The sequence below is a fragment of the Uloborus diversus genome, chromosome 7 (assembly GCF_026930045.1).
Source record: "Uloborus diversus isolate 005 chromosome 7, Udiv.v.3.1, whole genome shotgun sequence".
Taxonomy (NCBI): domain Eukaryota; kingdom Metazoa; phylum Arthropoda; class Arachnida; order Araneae; family Uloboridae; genus Uloborus; species Uloborus diversus.
The window spans coordinates 102190166-102209982 of record NC_072737.1 but is presented as its reverse complement, the minus strand read 5'-3'; the positions used below and the strand labels follow the sequence as shown (position 1 = coordinate 102209982).

Genomic DNA, 19817 nt, shown 5'->3' with positions numbered 1-19817 from the left:
ATTGAGAGATTTGATCAAATCAATCAAATTGATGAAATTTTTTTCCTATTGTGCCCCCCCCCCCCTAAAAATTATTTTCCAGCTGCGCCACTGTTGTGTTGTAGGATGTACGTACGTGCATATATCATTACACGATTATTTTTTTTATTCAAAAAATGTTTTCCCATTGTTACACAGAAATTATTACTTATTTTAAAGTACTGCATATGTAGTTTTAAAAAAAAATGTGACAAGTTATCAATAATTTGAAAAAAAAAATTTTTTTTTTCTTTGTCTGTATAAAAATTCTGAATCTGGCCAGAGAGATCAGATTCATATGCAGATGAGTACACTCGCATGGGAATCGCTGAGGATTTTTTTACAAGTTTTTTTAAATTTAGTTTATCTGTTTTTATTTTATTTATTTTAAAGCGAATACTAAGATGCATTTTCATCTTTGATGAAGTTAATGAATTTAAATTTTACATATTTCTCTGATCACAGTATTTTTGAACTTTTGTAATTTGGTCTTGCTTAGAATAAAATTAATTTTACTCATTCAAATTTTATTGTTTCTAAAAGATTAAAAATAATGTTACTACTATAAATATTAGATTAATATTGCTTTTTAAAATTTATTTATTTATTTTGATAAGCCAGGGGGTGGCAATACCTTCCTTGCAGCCCCTTACCGGTGTTGCAAGGGAGACGTACTGACGCGCAGGAAAGCGTACTGGATATAAACGTGAGACTGATCATTTTCGTGATGTATTTTGTAGCTTTTCCCTATCTGATTAATTAAATTTTATTTGTAAAAGTCGGGGGGTTGAAAATGCACCACCCTGCCAGCAATCATGGTGAACATAAACGTAAGATTAAAATCTTTCATGATTTACTCATAGTAGTTTAGGTATTTTGTAGCTTGTCCTGTTTAAAATGGGTATAATTTTATTAATTTAACATAAAGAAAAAAAAAAACTACGAAAGTTAAAAAAATTTTTTTTCAAAAACTGGGGGGGGGGGGGAGTTATTCCTGATCTAGCCCACTCACTTTTTCAAGGCACGAGCCGCCACCGCTATTTGTTAATGAAAATTTAACAGGCTTGAAGATTTCATCTAACAAACATCTTTTTAACACGAGAAAAAACCTTTTTGGATAGAGAGGAAAAGAAATGTTGAATTGTACAAGGAGACGTAACAAGATATTGAATATTTCATGGAAGGAAGATTTTTTTTATTTTTAAGAATATTGTATGCATTAAATTTTCCTAAGGAAATGAAAGATTTCCCTGCATAGGCGTATGCACGGGGGGAGGGGGGGGGTACCGTGGTACCCTCATTAGCACATAGAAATGAAAGTTAATGCTAAAATTTTACATTTTTAGGTTCATTAATTTCTTATCTCATACGCTTTAAAAATGCTTTTTTACTCACAATATTTGAAAATTTTCCTTAAGCGAGCAAGTGTGGGAGCCTTTCTAAATGTAAATTCAATCTCCTGGTACAGTGGTACCCCCAATTTCTGAAGACCTGCAAACACGTATGCAGGGTTGCCACAGAAGTTCAAGAATGAAATTCCCTGACATTTCCAGGTTTTCCAGTGGATTTCAGAAAAAATTCCAGGATAATGAATGTCAACTTATGTTATTTAACATCTATAAAATATAATTTACACTGTAAATAAACCTATTTTATTAACCAAATAATGCTTTAAAACATTATCAATAATTGTTATCAAAATTTGGGTTAGGTTAAGACAAACTTAAAATTTAATTACAAATGCTTTGAAAGACTAGATATTTCCAATTAATACTTTTATTTTTAAATCTCTGCAATTGTGTTGTGCAAAAGTTTGTTTCCCTTTCAATGCAAAAATTTTATTTTACTCAAAACTTTTTCCTAGTTTTTTTAAAAATTCTTTTTCTTACTTTGCAAACTTTTCCTATTGCAAGATATGTGCTAGGGACCATTCTAGCATGACTGAACATATTGTAAGAAATCTCATTTAAGTCTCCCTCCCTCCTTGCAGCATAAATAACAACAGTCCATCAGTCCATAATGTTACAACACTTTTCTTTCAAATTTTTGACCAACATGCAGTTGTTTATACTGAACTCTCAACAAGTGGTGTAACATCTTTAACTGACTTCATTTTAAAAAAAACATTGATGCTTAAAAAAAAAAACATGTGAAAAAATTATCACCATTGTGATAAAGGGATAAAAAAGTAACATCTTTCTTTGGCAAGCAAGGATCCATAAAAATCATAGTTCATTCTGTTTCAAACATAAAAATGTATGCTAAATATTCTCTGCAATGATGATTCAATTTAAAATGTATACTATTAATACATAAGAATATAGAAAATTTCTACACTATTCATCTAAAATGGACTTAAATTTTTACTTTAAAAAGATGTTTTACAAATCCTTAGCTTTAAAAAGCAAATAAAGAATTAAAAAATTAAATGCTCATTTTTTTTAAAGAAGATGTAACTGCTAATTAACTCAATAACAGTTAAAGTTTGCAAAAATAAATAAATAAAATCATTCTAATGCAGAATTAACTAAAATAACTTCCAACCATTGAAATAATGGAAAATTTTGAAGGATGCATAAGGACTGAAATCTCAAACATACTATGCAATTTTTGACTTGGATTTTCTTCCTCTCAACTATCAGGAAAATTTGCTTACCTGGAATGCAACATTTTGCGCACTTTCACTTTTTTACGCATCAGTTTCACCCATCAGATGCAAAAATTGGGAAGGAATTCCCCGACATTTCCAGAAATTCCAAAAATTTGTGACTTTCCCTGACTATTCCCTGACCATTTTAGGTGATTCATTTTCCCTGACAATTCCAGGTTTTCCATATTTTCCAGGTGCGTGGCAACCCTGACCGTATGTTTCCCTGTAGTAAAGGTGGCTCAGTGCCAAATTTTAAGTTTTACTGGATTTCCCCCCCCCCCTTCTTTTTTTAATCATGGCTTTTATTTCTCTTCAAGTTGCCTTCTCGGCGTACTTTAGGGGCATTCCCCCTTTTTGCCAAATGCAGCGGTACATAAATTAGTGAGTAGTCCATTAATTTTTAGTACAGCGCACCTATAGAACCATTCCATTCGTAATCTGCAGCACTCTTCTACTTTAATATTAACTCAAATCATTCAATCACTTCTACTTTAAAAAAAAAAGAGAAAAAATACAAGCCATACAAAAAGAGGCCCTTGCTTTGTAGAGGGGGGGGGGACATAACCTTGAAAAAAGAAGAACTGAAGATAAGTTATAACAAAGTCCCAGTTTTTCGGGCAGTGGGCTTTCCATCGCATGGTAGAAACATCCTTGAGAATATACGTTTCCATTAAAACTTCCGCTAATTACAGTCATAGAAAAACTAAAACAGCCTACACATGACACTGAATAAATAAAAGCAACAGACTTACATGCTGGTAATCACCACATTGTTGAAATACCTGAAATAATGAAATACATTTAATAAAATCAATTTGAAAGAAAAAATCAATAAAAGATTCAAAACAATATTTAAATGGTTACCTATAAAAACTAATTTTATTCAACATAAAGATTACTAAAGTAGTTAAAGTTTAGAAGCAAAACTGTGCATTACAAAGAATTTCACCTTCTAAAAAAGAGTATAAATACATAATGTATAGATTTAGAATAAAAATGTAAGGATCATTTTTTCGGTCTGAAATTTTTAATGTAAATATTAAAACAATATACATTAACATTATAGCAGCAAGGATGCAGTATGAAATATTTTGGGTAGCAGACTGTCAAGATGTACAAGTTTTCCCAACACTTGTCATTTGCCCCTCTTGAGAGGGGATGGAAAATTAATCTAATGAACCATATTACCATATGAAAAATGCATAACATTTTTCTTGTCATTCCCTTTGTTGTCGAAAATTTATATTCTAGTACTTTCTTATTTAATTTAACTAATCTTCCTATACATCTCAAGTTGACACACAGTAGGTATCCTAATAATCAAAATGTGCAATTTTTCTGAACATGTAAAGCCATGGAGATGAAACTTAACAATGTTTAGCTTAATTTATCATTGAAATAATGAGTTAGATTTGTTCTAAATCATGATAGAAGACTCAATGACAAGATAGGAAGTAGTGTTCGCTGCTTATTTGAATCATTTGTTTGTTTCAAAGTTTTGATTCAAGATGCTGATCCAATGAAGCAAAAGGAATTTCTTATTTTTTCAAAATTTGGAATTCTACAGGCAATTTAAGAAAATATTACAGTGAAGCACATTTGATACGTTTTTAAAATTGGTCTCTACAGATTACATACAGTAAAACCTGTCTACAACGATACTGTTGGGACCTAAAAAAAATATTGTAATAGACAGGTTATCGTTATAGACAGTTTGATTATTCATGCTGACATTTTGCTGGGACCAAAAAAAGTTATAGACAGGTTATCGTTATAGACAGTATCGTTATACACAGGTTTCACTGTATTAATGCATACCTATTATTCATTTTTTCATTTGTACACTTTTTTATATACAGTAGATACTTGTTTTATGCAGGTTTATTTTACACGGTTTAAGATTTGACTCCTTTTTTTCATTTTACGCGATGAGTTTGTTTTATGCAGATGCAGCAATGCAAACAGATAAAATTTTCCCCTCTTTCAAAATCCAAACTCCTAAAGATTGCAGATCACGCGTAATCAACTGCATTTTGGCGTGCTAATAATCAAGCTTGGGCCAATGGAGACATTTTATGCAATTGGTTTCAGAGCTCTTTCCAGAAGTAAAGTTATTAAACTCACTAAAAGAAGAGCTTTTAGGTACGAAGGAGGCAAAAATCAACACAGATACCGATGTCGGTGACGCACAACCAAAAACATTCATTGAAAATTTTGAGCCATTCCTGGAGAATAGAAATAATGTTTCTGATTTGTTAGTGAAGGATGATTCTAGTTCATGGAAATGACGCAAGTGATCATGGATGTGTTAATGGTCTGCAAAGAATTACAGAGGAAAATTCTTAATGACTGTTAAAAGACTATCATAGCCAGCTCCTCTTCATAAACTGAACACAAAATTAATTTATGTTTTCTTTATGCATGTTGTGCATAAAAGTCGATCTAAGTACACATTAAAACTTATAATACAATTAGTCATCGCTAAAATGAAGTATTTTGTTATCTACGGAACCAAACCCCTATTTTAACATAAGTATTAGGTCTCAGTTTATGCGGTTTCAATTTAGGCGGCATTTCCGTGGAACGTAACCCCCACGCAAAATGAGAGTCTACTGTGGTCCCTTCAAAAACATATAAAAAATGCTTCGCTGTATTTAATTTTTGATCAAACAAGATACAATTTCATTAAAAGTATGCCACTTACTCAGAATATTCATTCCTTGATTATTTAAAGAATATCTTAAAACAATAGGAAAAAGCAATTACAAAATTTAAATTTTAACTTGTCTGTTTTGAAAGCTGTATCTGCTGTTGATTGCTAAAATTATGCTCTAATTAATTTAAACACTCTTTTCTTCAATGTCATAAAACAATCCATAATCCTTACAATTTACATATCGTTACTCCAATGTTAGTGCTACTGGTGACAAAGCCTAGATTGCAGAAGTCCTGTCGACACCATGTCGTTCTCCATTCTAGGTTTTGTTTCGACTTTTCCTGAGAAAACTGTCAGTAAAAATGTGCAACATCATGTCGCCTCTTCCTTTCCTTATTTAAAAAAAAACAAAGAAGGCAAAGAAAAAAAATCCTACACTGATGCGGCTCGTGTTTTCAGAAAATGATCACTGATCAGTCACATATGCTTGATTCATTTGAGCAGCTTGTTTGGTTTGAATGTGAGGCAGATTTTTAATGCTTACAGCTGCAATTTGTTCCTTGTTTGAAGATTTGATTCAATAAAGCGACTGATTCAGTTACACAGCGTTCGCTGCATATAAATTGGCGCAAGAATGGCACGACTTTGAGGAAAATTGCTTTTTCCATGCATTATGGCGAAGTAAGTGCATTTTTAGCTCAAATGGCATGGCAGCTTCATCCCTCAAATGAAAGGATTGATAAGTAATTATATTTCAATGATTCATTATTTTTCTTAACTTTTCCCTGACTTTCATTTCCTTCCGTAATTCAAGGTTTTCCCAATGCTCTTATTTTGTTTTGGCACATTTTGTGATTTTTAGAATAACTGAGCTATTATGAAATAGAACTAATCTAACTTTACTTGCCCATCATTTTTTCAAAAAAAATTCAGGTGAAAAAAAATACTGTATAAGTTAGATAAAAGTTTTTGTGTAAAGCTTGACATGTGATTGTCCAGCTCCAGATGCATCTTGCATCATTAGGAACAAAAAAAAAAAAAAAAACTGCTTAAAGTTGTAACTAAATGCAAAAACGATTTTTATCACAGGAAAAAAATTCAAAATTATACTAGTCTGCAATTTTAAAATTTTTGTTTGTTGAATTAAGTATAAAATACTATTTTATATAATGCCGATGTACTGAATCTGAATCAACTTTCCTCGGACATCTAAAGACAAAAAAAAAAAAAAAGTTTCATAGCACCCTCAGTTTTAAGGGGCATTCAGTGCCCCTCATAACTAATTACTGGACCATCTGAAATCAAAACCCATAACTGATTTTATTAGTTAATGATTTTCTGCAGCTAATAATGTCAATATTTACTATTTAAAAAATTTTAACAAAATTTTGAAAGAGCAAAGTTTTAAATTTTTTAGGGAAAAACCAGTAATTTGACTTTGAAGTGCTGTAAGAAAAGTAATTAATTAATAAAAGGAAACAAATTTAATGTTGCTACCAGCAGAAAGTTAATAAATAATGAAATCATTCTGGGTTTTTGACTTCGTATGACGATCCAGTGATAAGTTAAGAGGAACACAGCAAGGAACTTTTTTTTTGTCTTGCATGTCCATGGAGAGTCAGTCAATGGCTCATTTTTTCATAAAAATTACTGAAAATTTCACAAAATATTCTTCAAATGTTACTTTATTAAGCAGTAATTATATAAGGGTTGCCCAAATGAAAAGTGGACAAGATGAATAAAAATTAAAATTTCAATGTAAAAAAAAAAAAAATCGCGTTGAAACAGAAGTTCCAGCCTTGGGGTAGTAGATCGAAGCCTTTGCTGTAGAAAGATCGGAGCAGATTCCTGAGAAAGTCCTGCATGCTTCCTTCACTTTATTGTCCGGATGGAAACATTTCCTTTGTAATGCTCTAAGTGGCACAAACATGTGGAAGTCACAGGGTGACAAGTCCATACCATACGGTGTGTGTGTGTGTGGGGGGGGGGGCTCCAAAACTTTCTAAAGGAATTTGTTTAGGGTACCTGTTAGGGTATTGAACCGCAGATGTTTGTGGATGATAGTGTGATCTGTTCCCTTAACCCATTCATGCCGGTTGGTACAAAAATATACCAACCGGGAAAAAAATTATAATTCGTCCTCACATGATGCTATCTCCCCAATAGCTGTACATTTTACATAGTAAATAATCACAAAAAGGGAAAAAAATATGTTTACTGTATCTTTGTTAAAAACGGTCGTAACAGTAGGCTTAAAACTTGAATAAATCATAACTCCAAAAGCATTCGTCTTCCGTCAAAAAGTAAAATGCAAGTTTTGCATGTATTTTAGTAATTTCAAAAAGGTTTAAAAATTGTACCATAATTGTAACAGTGTATTTCATTCAGATATACTTTTAAAACGTTGTTTTTATCTTTGTTTCGTGTTATGAATTCTCTTTTACTTTCAATGGTAGAAAATTGTACCAACCGGCGAATATGTAGTCACTGTCTTGCTTCGGGCAAATGAAGTGTTTAATCTAAAATTTGTACAAATAAGTGATATTTTTAAAAGATTTTTTAAGTATTTTAGTAGTGTTGTTAATTTATTATGGACGTCATGGACACAAAAAGCTGATAAGAGGAAATTCAATTAGATTTGAATATAAGCTGTGGGTGTTATTCTCGTAATACGGACTTTTATTTTTTTCGGTACCATATTGCGTCACCTAGATGAATTGGTATAGCATAAAATATTAGTATTGGTATAGTATTTGTATAGTATATTGGTACAGTATGGAAAAATAATAAGAACCTAAGTACCAGAGGAAACGCATGCCATTATGGGCAATTTTTTACTTTTATTCCTGTGCTAAATGATATTCTTTCAACTTATACATTGAAAGAGTATACAAATGTATGTTCCATTGGGTTCAAGAAATGAAATGAAGAAATACACACACAATCAACCAAGAACAGCATGTGGTAATGCTGCAATAAAGATGATGCTGTAAAATGGAACGGCAGTACTGCAGTAGCAATTACAAGCAATAAAGTATTCAGGACATGATGTGAATCAAGCAGTAAATGAGATGCTTTTGAGAAAAATAATTTTATTATTCCAATATCGTAGTTATTGAAACACATAGCAAGTGCATCTGTCGGATAGACCTTTTTGATCCGTAGAAGAATACGGTATTAGAAATTGTTGCAAAAAAAAAAAAAAAAATGTGGAGGTCACTTTTTTTTAGGGGGGGGGGGGGCAATTTCTGCAAAGTGCTGTAAAAGAATGGCGATTGTTCCAGACTTTTTGAAAAGAAGATTCGCTATTCATTCCGAGAAGATTGTGATGCATAAATATTCGGTTACAAATATATTCAATTCGAAATTTTACTACATTTTTAGTATTGATTTTTTCAAGTTCATATTTCATAAAATTTTATTTTACAAAATGAACACATTTCTTTTTTCTTTTGAAATAAATGAAATTGTAATTAGAAAACTCTTTTATGTAAGTGTAAGTAATATTCTACAATTATAAATAATTATAAGTGGTAATCAATGCAATTATTGCAATCAAACAATAAATGTAAAATTTGCAAACAAAATGCTCACACCATACAAACGCCGGTTGGTAGAAAAATCTACCATAAAAATAAAAATAGAAAATTTAACGGGAAAAACTAAATTTGTATATAATGCACTTACTAGACATAAAATAAATAAATACTAATAAAATTATCACAGTTTGTTTTTTTCGAAACCGGCATTAATGGGTTAATCAGGTCGAGTTCGTAACTGATTTCACAGGTCTTAATTTTTCGATTAGCTCGTATCATTTCATTAACGAAGGCAATAGAATAATTGGTGATCGGGATGTTTGAAAGGCCCCGTCTCGCAGATCCGATGTCGTTTGCTGCCCTTCTCGAAAACCTTTACACCACTTGTTTGCAGCTGTACAAAAAAAAACAGTGGTCGCCATACACTGCTACCAATCGCCAATAGATGTCCGCATTATGCTCACCTTCCACAACCAGAAACCTTACTACCTTGCGTTGTTCTGATCTGGACACATCCATGGATCGCACGACTTTCCTTTTGTACAATTTACTCTACTAAAGTTTCATTGCTGAATAGCATCTGAGATGCATTGCATACCTCATACCACCCTTTATATATTTGTGCATTAACGCTGTAATCGATCATTCATTCTGACATTATCGCACTAGTCCAGTTTACATTTGGGCAACCTTTATACATTAACTGTGCCGGAGGAGGGGGTCGACTTTATACTAGTGGTGTGCCGGATCGTTAAAAAAGTAGATCCGCGGATACGGATCTCAAATATTTTTTTTACCCAATCCAACTATCCAAGTGTAAAATTTGTTACGGAAGGTATTCCCATCAGAATAATGGTAGTTTCTTCAAAAAATGTCTACTGCAGCAAAAATATAATCAAGACTATGATTTGCTCTAAAGAAATCTCCGACAAAATTGAGGGAGAGTCGGAAGGAATGGGTCAGCGCTGCATTAATGCTTAGATGGAATGTGAAAAATTATTTCTAGTTTACTCGGTAGATGTAGGATACAGGAGCAAGAGTGTAAAGCTGCTACTGGACAGGCTAGAAATAATTTTTCCCATTTTATTTCAGCATAAATGCAGCACTGATCCATTCCACCGAACTTCTCCGACCGACGAAATACAGAGCCGGGAACACCTTTACAAACAGTTAATAGAGAATTTAGTCTCACTTTTTTTGAAGGATGCCGAGAAAAACAAAAATGAAGAATAACAGAAACCCCAAATCAATAACAAAAACTAATATTAAAATAAAAATTAAAAAAAAAAAAAAAAACATGTCCCAGAGAGCCCACCTCATATTAAGATGAATTTCGCGGGTCAGAACACACATTTGTTAACAAATATGAACTGACAGCATGTAAAAATTTTAAATCATTGAGCTTTTCCCCCTTATCTTCCAACTATGAAATCGCTACCAATCACTCGTATAAAGCTTAGAATTGCAGTTAAAATTTACTTAACAAGATTATAGCTCCTACTGTATATAAGTTGGAAGTTTCAAATAAATATCAAAGGCAGAAAACTTTGTTCTCTCAATTAGGGCCAACATTTTTTAACATACGGGTAAAATTTTACTACTATAATTGTCAAAAACGTTAAATCGGTTTTTAATTAATATCTCGGGTAATTAAAGTTCTACAAAAATGAGGACAAGCTAAGAACACTTTTAATCAAGTCCTCTTTTGAACGAAAAATGAACTATCAAAATCGGTTCATCTGTTTAGGAGCTCCACAAAAAGACACACTGATACACACTTTTAAAATGTATTTCCCCTTCCTTTTTGCAAAAAGGGGGGGAGGGGATAGATTGGCTTCTGAAATGATACTTTATAATTTCAATAGGGAATAAGACCTAATTTAAACGGAATTTAAGAGTCTTTTATTCAAATATTTAAAAACTTTTGAAATAGAAATGATCTGTCAAAAAAGTAACGGATACGGATACAGATCTTTATTTTCCCTCGAATATCCGCGGATACAGATATCTGGAATATCACTACTTCATACCCCAGAAAAAACAGCAAGTATTTAATTTCGACAGATTTGTTCAAATTTCCTAACACTATATCAAAAAATAAAAGGTTATATTAGAGACCAGAGCTGGGGAACCTACGGCTCTGAGGTCTCCATGACTCAAATTTTGAAGCTTTTTGACTGGTATAAGACCTTTTTCCTTATTTTTGAGTCGAATTTTCATCCCAAAGGTAGCCTAATGAATTTAATAGCATAATGTAACACAATAGTATTTCTTTTTTCTAATTACTTTTTTTATAATGTAATTTTATAAATACTTGAAAAGAAATGATTAAAACTAATTCTACTTTATGATTTTCATTTGAAGTGATATTTAAACATGTAAACTTTTCATTACTTCTTATGTGAAATAGTAAATAACATAATTTTTTTTTTTTTTCTAATATGACTACATTGTCACCTCAGAGCAACAGTAAGATAGCTAATCCCAGAAATAACACTAAGATATCTTACTGTAGTTCTGAGGCAACAATATCCTTACTTCCAACAGAAAATTGATATAACAATATAAAAATTATAATAACTACACAAAAGTTGTAACTATAAGTTTATTAACTTATCCGGCCTCTTTCATTACTGCTTAATTTAAATGTAACCTCCAGAGGTAAAAAAGTTCCCCATTTCTGTTTCAGCCGGATAAAATTTTAAGAAGAAATTGATCTCATACCTGTTCTGTCTTCAGATTCCGTGGTGATATAGAGACATTACCATTGGTGACTAAGTTAGTTGCATTTCCATTTGATGGTATAACTTCAACTAGCCCATCACAACTCTCCTCTGATTCCATTCTTTCTCATGAGAATAACATCTAGAAAGATGACTCTATAAGGTTTATGTTTGAAAGTATACAAGCATGCAAAGTTAGAAAAAGCTACATCACACAGCAGTAATGAAGGTAATGACATGTTTACGCAAAGCACATAACATTCTCGATGAAATATACTCAAATAAACAGTTTTAAAAGAAAACATAGATAGGATCAAAAGGAAGAAGCTAAATTTCTAGTTTTAATATTCTGGACATAAGGGCCAACATTTCGGAGGGTCTTCGCTCTTCGTACATGAAGTATTCAGGGCCCTATTTCCCAATAGGCAGAGTAGGCAGCTGTCTAGAGCGGCAAAATTTTCAGGGGCAGCAAATTTTGTTTCAACCACACATTTTTTTTATTCTTGAAAGTTTAATATTAGCATTCTTTTTTCAGAGACAATTTTTTCTTGTAATTTAATAAAGATTACTTTCACACATCTTACAAAAATCAACCGTATTTCAATCATGGTAATTGATCAGCGTAAAACAGTAAGTGAAGACGAAAAGCGAGTGCCGATTTCAGAAAGTATTGTTGCGTTTGACCAGAAGTCGCGACAATTGGAGTTTGACGAAGACTTTTAGTGCTATATAGTAAAGTTTATTCAGAACTGGTTTCTTGAGTAATTGATGTTTATTTCTTTTTTACGTTATTAATATTTAATAATTGTTTTCTGTTAACATTTAGTCTTGGAGGCAAATGAAAATGCTTGACGAGCGAAAAAAGCTGAATGATTTTAAATAAAGGAAATATACTAAATTAAAAATCAAAGAACAAAAATGAGTCTTCAAAAATTTTTTTAATGTGATATACTTTTTTCAAATGGGCAGTTTTCAAATGCGGAAATGAGAAGAATCTAATCAGAAGAAACGTTATATGTTACAATATTATCTCCAAATTTTTAGAATTGTCAGAAAAATTTACCAAATAAGGAATTTTTTGTGAGCTCGCAGTGACTTCCCATCCCTGAATGTGAAACATCATTTCTTCATAAGCTTGACAGTTTAAATTTCGGGAACACTTTTTCGCGTATTTTTGATTCTTTCAGTGGGAAAGGGGTGGCAGGTTTCAAATCTACCCAGGGACGGCATGGAGCTAAATTCGCCACTGGAAGTATGAACAGTGAATATCCTGCAACAGATATTTTAAGGTATTGCAAAAAGATGAAAATGATTGTTAAAAATTTTGTTTAATCACTAAATGATTGCGACTTCATACATTAATAAACATATTAAAAAAATTCTCAAAACAAGTTTTTAACTGAAAGAGTGCTCAAAGCATAATTCATTGTCATCATCAGAACTTCTGCCATTGCTATTAAAAAAAAAAAAAAAAAAAAAACTGGTTGTCACTGCAAAAAGACACTCATTCAGTTTCTTGCCATTAACTGTCTTCTAAACATGCAGGAATCAAGGACAATTTACTTTCTGGTTTGGGAGGGACTCATTACTCAAATTAAGCACACAAAATGGCAGGACATTATACACATAATTAGAGAAGAGAACTGTTGGGGGGGGGGGGATGGTTTTTTTTTCCAGGAATAAAAGTTTTTTTCCCCCAAAGGAGTTTATTTTCATTCAAGAAGTTTGTTTTCATTCAGGAAAAAAATGGAAAATTTTGCGCACAAAAAAATGTTTTCAGAAATTTATTATATTTATATTCTAATTATTGTGTTTTGATTCAGTATTTTTTTTATGTTCAATAACCGTCATAAAAACACTAACTTCGATAATGCAAGCTTTAATAAATTTTCCTTGTGCACCAAAGTATTAAGTGCTACTTATCTCACAAAAACTGTTAATGCACCTATATACAGGGCAGAATTATGTCAATAACATCAATTAATGAAACATTTAATTTAAAATTTTAATATACAGTAGACGCTAGTTTTATGCGGGTTTATTTTACACAGTTTAAGATGTGACACCTTTATTTTATTTTAAGCGGATGAGTTTCGGTTTTATGCGGATGCGACAATGCAAACAGATAAAATTTTCCCCTCTTTCAAAATCCAAACTCTTAAAAATTGCAGATTACGCCTAATCAACTGCATTTTGGCATGCTAATAGTCAAGCTTTGGCCATGGGAGACATTTTATGGGATTGGTTTTAGAGCTTTTTCCAGAAATAAAAATATTAAACTCACACAGTTCAGAACTCACTGGTAGAAGAGATTTTAGGAGTGACAAAGGAGGACAAAACCAACAAGGATACCGACATCAGTGATGCACAACCAAACACATTCACATTGAAAATTTTGAGCCATTCCTAGACAATAAAAATGACGTTTCTGATTTGTTAGTGAAGGAAGATTCTATCATGGAAATGACGCAAGTGATCATATGGGTTAATGCTCTGCAAAGAATTAGAGAAAAATTCTTAATGAATGCCAAAAGACTATCATAGTCAGCTTCACTTAATAAATAGAACACAAAATTAATTTCTGTTTTCTTTTTGCATGTTGTGCATAAAATTCGATATAAGTACACATTAAACTTACTATATAATTAGTCATCACTAGAATGAAGTAGTAGTTTTTTTTATCTAACGAATCTAACCACTATTTTAACACTAGTATTAGGTCTCAATTTACGGGGCATTTCCGTGGAACATAACCATAGATCTTAAAATAGAATAGATGTGCCTTCTCCCCACCTTTCTCCTCAGAGCGGGCGTCAACATCCCCCGTTGGACATCACGTGATCAAGGGACACCTTTCACAAGAAACTGTTTCCCCTATCGAAGAGAATCACTTTGCGCCGCGATCATTTGCACAATTAAGGGAAATTAAAGCATTTAACCAATGGGTTAAATGCTTTAAGCATGGGTTATACTCCCCTTTAAGCATGGGTTAAATTAAAGCATTTAACCCATTATTAAAGAAAAAGGGAACACTCTGTCCCTCACGTAACACCTCATATTTTTCACTAAAAGTAATAATTAAAAAAGGTAGCAATTTTTTTTTTCATTAAGAAATCGCAAATGTATTTGTTGTACTTTTGCGAAAAATGTCCTTTGTTACTTTTTAAGTTATTACTTTTTAATGAAATGCGGGACAAAATGACAGCTTTTTCATGGAATGGTCCATTAGATATTTTCCCAATCATAACTTTTGAAGCAGGCGCACAAGCTATTTAAACTTTTTTTTTCAAGTGCTTTAAATACTGAGTAGAGATAGACGTCTTCAAAAATCTTGAACAAAAATTGACCTTATAAATTTTCTTTTATTTCAATCAAATTTTTCAAATACAGATAAATGGTTTCAATGCGTGCTTTTTCCCACAACTTTTGAAGCCAGTGCAACAATTTAACATAAAACCCTATCTAAAACCATAAACCAATTAGAAATACAAATGTAAATAGTATCGAATATCAATTAACTCAATTAAATAATATTCTAAGATTCGCATGCGTTTCGCACCAACACTCTATTAGCCAAACAAATAACTTTGGTTTATTCCTGATTTTTAAGCAACTTCAGTTTTTTTTTTTTTAAAGTACTCAGAAAATAAATTCATTTGCAATTATAAACTACTTGAATGGTCATTTGATTTCCGCCCCCTCCCCAATTTTTCTTTTCTTTTTCGTCCTACAGGATATGATAATTTTGACAATTTAAACTCGAGGGTGAAGAAAACTAGTGATTATTGTCCCTCAACAATATTAATTTTGTCACTTTCCTACTTATTGCTCTTTGTGAATTATTTTCATTGTTTGAATTGACTGCGCGATACATTCTAAAGCTTCAATATTTAGTAACGATTAATTTTATAAACTTGTTAACGAGAAAATCTGCTGCTTCTGTTTCCAACATATGCTTATTTAAACTTAGAAAAACGGAATAAGAAATTTTTCTCATAACTCTTGTGGCTTCATGAGTAACATTATATTTTTATGTTTTACTCCCAAAACGTTTTCACATTCTCGCTCAGTTGTTCTTCACAAATGTACATATTTCAATGGTTGCAATCTTGCAATAAGTTATCATACTTGAATGTCTCAAAATTCTTAAATTTTATTATGCCTACTTTTTGGTTTATTGTAGGAAGACTGCGTTGCAGTCGTCGCAGTTAACAACAGAGTGCACTTGCCGGACAAAAAATCCAGCGTAGTCAGAAGCATCTTTAATATACTGCGTCATGTTAATTGAGATGATTTCTGAATTTTCCAAATTGTCGTCAAAGGAATCGGAAGAAAAGGCTTTCTTTCAAAGCATTTTTATTATACTTCAAATTTAATCTTAGCATTTGAAGGTTGTCAAAATCAGCGCAATTTAAAGAACTGAACTCCTTAATTTTCGTATGAAAGAATAATCTTTTTTTCGCACTTCGAAATTGTCCGACGATTATTGTTGAATCCCCCCTCACAACCTCATCGCACTGAAAAAAGTTTCAAAGTGATCCTGAGTAAGCTTATAAGTCATTATGCAGTTTAGAACTGGAATTTGGGCACCTACATACTTTTCATATGTTTCCAGCACACTTTTCATAGAAATTAGGAAACTTTAAAATCCAGTTTTTCGAGGACATACTATAACTAATTTTCCATCGCTTGTTTTTAGTGATTTAATATAATGCCCAGCATCTACAATAAATTGCTTAAAATATTCTTAATTTCGACTCTGCAGGGGACTTTTTTTGCCTTTAGCAGAAAGAAAGATTTCTGTTACTCAGAAAGTCCACTATGCCTTTATTTTTTAATAAAATTGGCACCAGCATTGCATTCATTAAACCCTCTTTCGCTAGAAAATCTCAGATTCACACATATAGAGATTTCTCGCATAAGTGTAATGAAAATCTTCAGACAATCCTAGACTTTTAACGACGCTTCGCATTGTTATATCACTGCTGCCCGAGAAGAGGGAGACATGATGTCCCTTGATCACGTGATTCTTGGCAGAATCATGATGACCCCACTTTCTCCGGGCGAAATACGCTGCGCTGTAGGAGGAAAGGCCTATCTATCCCTTTTAAAGATCTATGAACATAACCCCCCCCCCCTAAAACGAGGGCCTACTATATGTTCATTTAATGTGTGTCATTCTATTTCTTTCAGTTTTTTTTAAAGCACTGTCCTGGAAGCGATGTTTCTCCTTTAGAAACCCAACCCTGGTCAAAATACTTAAAGAAAAAGCTGGTATCAATGTGTAGGCACCGTAATGACAAGGTGTATGCAATAGTTTAAAATCAGCCTAAAGCTTGACCCAGGAGAGATGGTGGATAGACTGGAACAACAGAGACAGAACACTTGAATTTGTAAGATCTTATCAGCAGCAAACAGTAAAAACTCATTTGCTAGCATGTTCTCGCTGATCCTATTATAGAATGAAGTGTTCAGGTTCATCCTCCAGCTCATCCCTCCATCTTTTCATAACAGAGCTATTACTTTGAAATGTTATAATTATACTGCATAAACCTTGACAGTCAATGTTGTGATAATGGGCCATTCTACGGAAAACGGTAATTTTGTCCCGCACGTGACACTTCATATATTTCATAAGAAATAATAATTTAAAAGGATGATGGACAAAATTTTGTTGCTTAAGAAATCACAAACGCATGTGTGACTTCTTAAGCAAAAACTTTCTTCAAGAATTATATCATTTTTTTTAAATATAGGAACTGTCACGTGCGGGACAAAATGACCATTTTCAAAGGAATGGACTAAAACATATTTCGTTTCAATGGTTTAAATAATTATTTTTAAACTAATGAGATATGTTTCCTTTACGTTGGAACCATAGCTTTCAAAATCTACAGTTTGTTTTGTCATTGCTGTATTAATAGAGCAAAAATATTAGGTTATTCATAAGCAAGTTACCAGAGGTTGATTTTGGATGTCCCGCACGTGACGCATGTAAATAAATTTTATTTCAAATAACAAAATTGTTTAATAAAAATATAATTGTGTCAGGAGTATCTTTGTATGCAATGTAAAGATTTTAAAAAAATGCTAACCCCTATTTCATTAAAATATTAAGAGATATGATGAAATATTAATGAAATTTAAGCGTATATTTGTCCCGCATGTGACGGTGGAATGGCTCTAATCTCCAGAAAGTGTGAATAGAGTACTGTAACATATTCTTTGCTGATGTGTATGCCTTATTGCAATTTTGTGGCAATAACTTTTGCTTTCTAGGTAGTTAATAAGTTCTATTAAATGTAATTTTTTTTCGCATGGATAAAAATTCAAAGCTACAACATTCATATCAGTCTGTTAATTTATTCTGAATTTGTACCTATGTAAATAATGACAAAGCTTCCAAAAAAAAAAAAAAAAATCGCAAAGGAGAATGGAAAAAGGAATAAGAAAACAATTTGACACAAAAACTGCAAAATTATTGACAAAGAATGTTTCTGACATACAATTTATATTCAAAAGAAAAGTAAATGACCATTTTACTTACATTGACTTGAACTTATCCCATAAGAAATCAGTACAAGAACTTCCACTTTTTAACTTAATTTTTTTATTAAAACTGTTATAATGGTCTGTTGACAATCTATTTCTACTCAAAATAAACATTTTATACAAAAACAAAGCCATAGAATGTTGGAAATAACAAGAGTGAATATTAAACATAGTTTTATGCATATATATTTCTGAGCAAGCGGAAAGCTCCAAACTTTCTTCTTTCAGCATTTTTCAAACAAATTCCTTGCTTGAAACAAAAGAAGAAAACAAAATATCCTTGAGTTAGTTCAACGAAAGAACAAAAGTTACTTAAAGGGAAAAAGTTAATTTAACCATTGGCTCTAAAATATGCTAAGCTAAGATTAATTTCAACATTTAATTTCAAAATCTACGTCTCAATCAATGTTAAGGAGAAATAACTGAGCACACATTAATAAAAAAAAATATTTGTTGAACTCCTTCAAGCTTAATTGCTTCTGAAAAACACAAAAAAGAAAGATATTTTCATGAATTATATAGTTTAACATTAATTTGATTTAAAAAAAATATTTTAGAGACTGTTACTGATTGTTACTGATGAAGAAACTCATTATTAAAACGTTGAAAAAGCATTAAAAATATATGGTGCCTAATACGCAAAAAAAATAACCAATACAAAAGGAACCAAGAAATGTCAATATCATGTTTTTTTTTCCAACAGAGAAAATAGAAAAAGCGTCGAAGACAGCACCAAATGGCGATCTTGGAAACAACGAGGAATGGAAAAAAAAGCAATCGATTGCCCGAAGCCGTTACTAGAATTCCTTTTCTATTTAACTCATTGTAGGACCCGATAATCAAATGATAATATTCAATTAACATGTTACCGCTGTGATGTAAACATTAAGTTAACATCATAACAAGCAAAAAATTATAACTTATCACAATTTATTTCAATTTGCATATGCAAATAAGTATATTTGTAAGTTGCGAGAACATCAAACAATAAATTATGCAAATAACGGAAACATGAAGCACATGTCAAGACGACTTTTGATCAACAGCGAAAACGCGGGAAACACAGTCTATAAGCACATCTATAAAATCGTCCGATAATTTAGCATCACTGCATCACTAATTACAATAATATTATCTTGAACAAGGACTATCTAGCACAAATCAACCTATCAGCTGGCAGCCGGCCTTTCCACCATCACTATCAAGCATATTACTCGAAATAAACAACATTTCATATAAAAATTATAAATTATGCTAACCACATCATCTTTACATTTTTTGAACGGTTAAGAAATAAATAAAGCTTACGTTACTCGATGGAAGATGAGGGAACGTAAGATTTCCGATGAAAAAGATGTCCATCAGTTTAAACTCTTCTTAACCCTCATGGCCAAATGCTTAGTTGACGCAGTCCATGCCCACCGCACTATAAATTATGATAATATCATAAAGTCAAACAAAACCACGCGCGGCTTGTTTACTTCATACTTCACATCCATGAATTGTTGATAGCCATGTTGTACATTAAGAAACTGTTTTATCAGTCAGATTATAAACGAATATAAGATATTACTAATTTTCTTTCAAGCAGCGTTACTTCGTGCTTTGTTAGGATGGAGTCTCGTTTAGGGGTCGTGTATGCATTAAACTGCAATGATACACGGAAAGATCTTAGGCTT

General features: G+C 32.0%; 1 protein-coding gene across 1 annotated transcript in view; it reads right to left on the bottom strand.

The window, feature by feature from the left end:
- LOC129226819 (POU domain, class 6, transcription factor 1-like) overlaps positions 1–19510 on the bottom strand; it is a 51407-nt gene extending 31897 nt beyond the window's left edge. Inside the window, exons 1-3 of the mRNA XM_054861446.1 lie at positions 19452–19510; positions 11588–11728; positions 3421–3450 (exon numbers count right to left, since the gene is read on the bottom strand). Of these exons, the coding sequence (XP_054717421.1) occupies positions 3421–3450; positions 11588–11707 (150 nt within the window). The 5' untranslated portion in view covers positions 11708–11728; positions 19452–19510. The remainder of the gene's footprint in view (positions 1–3420; positions 3451–11587; positions 11729–19451) is intronic.
- Positions 19511–19817: the final 307 nt, after the last annotated feature.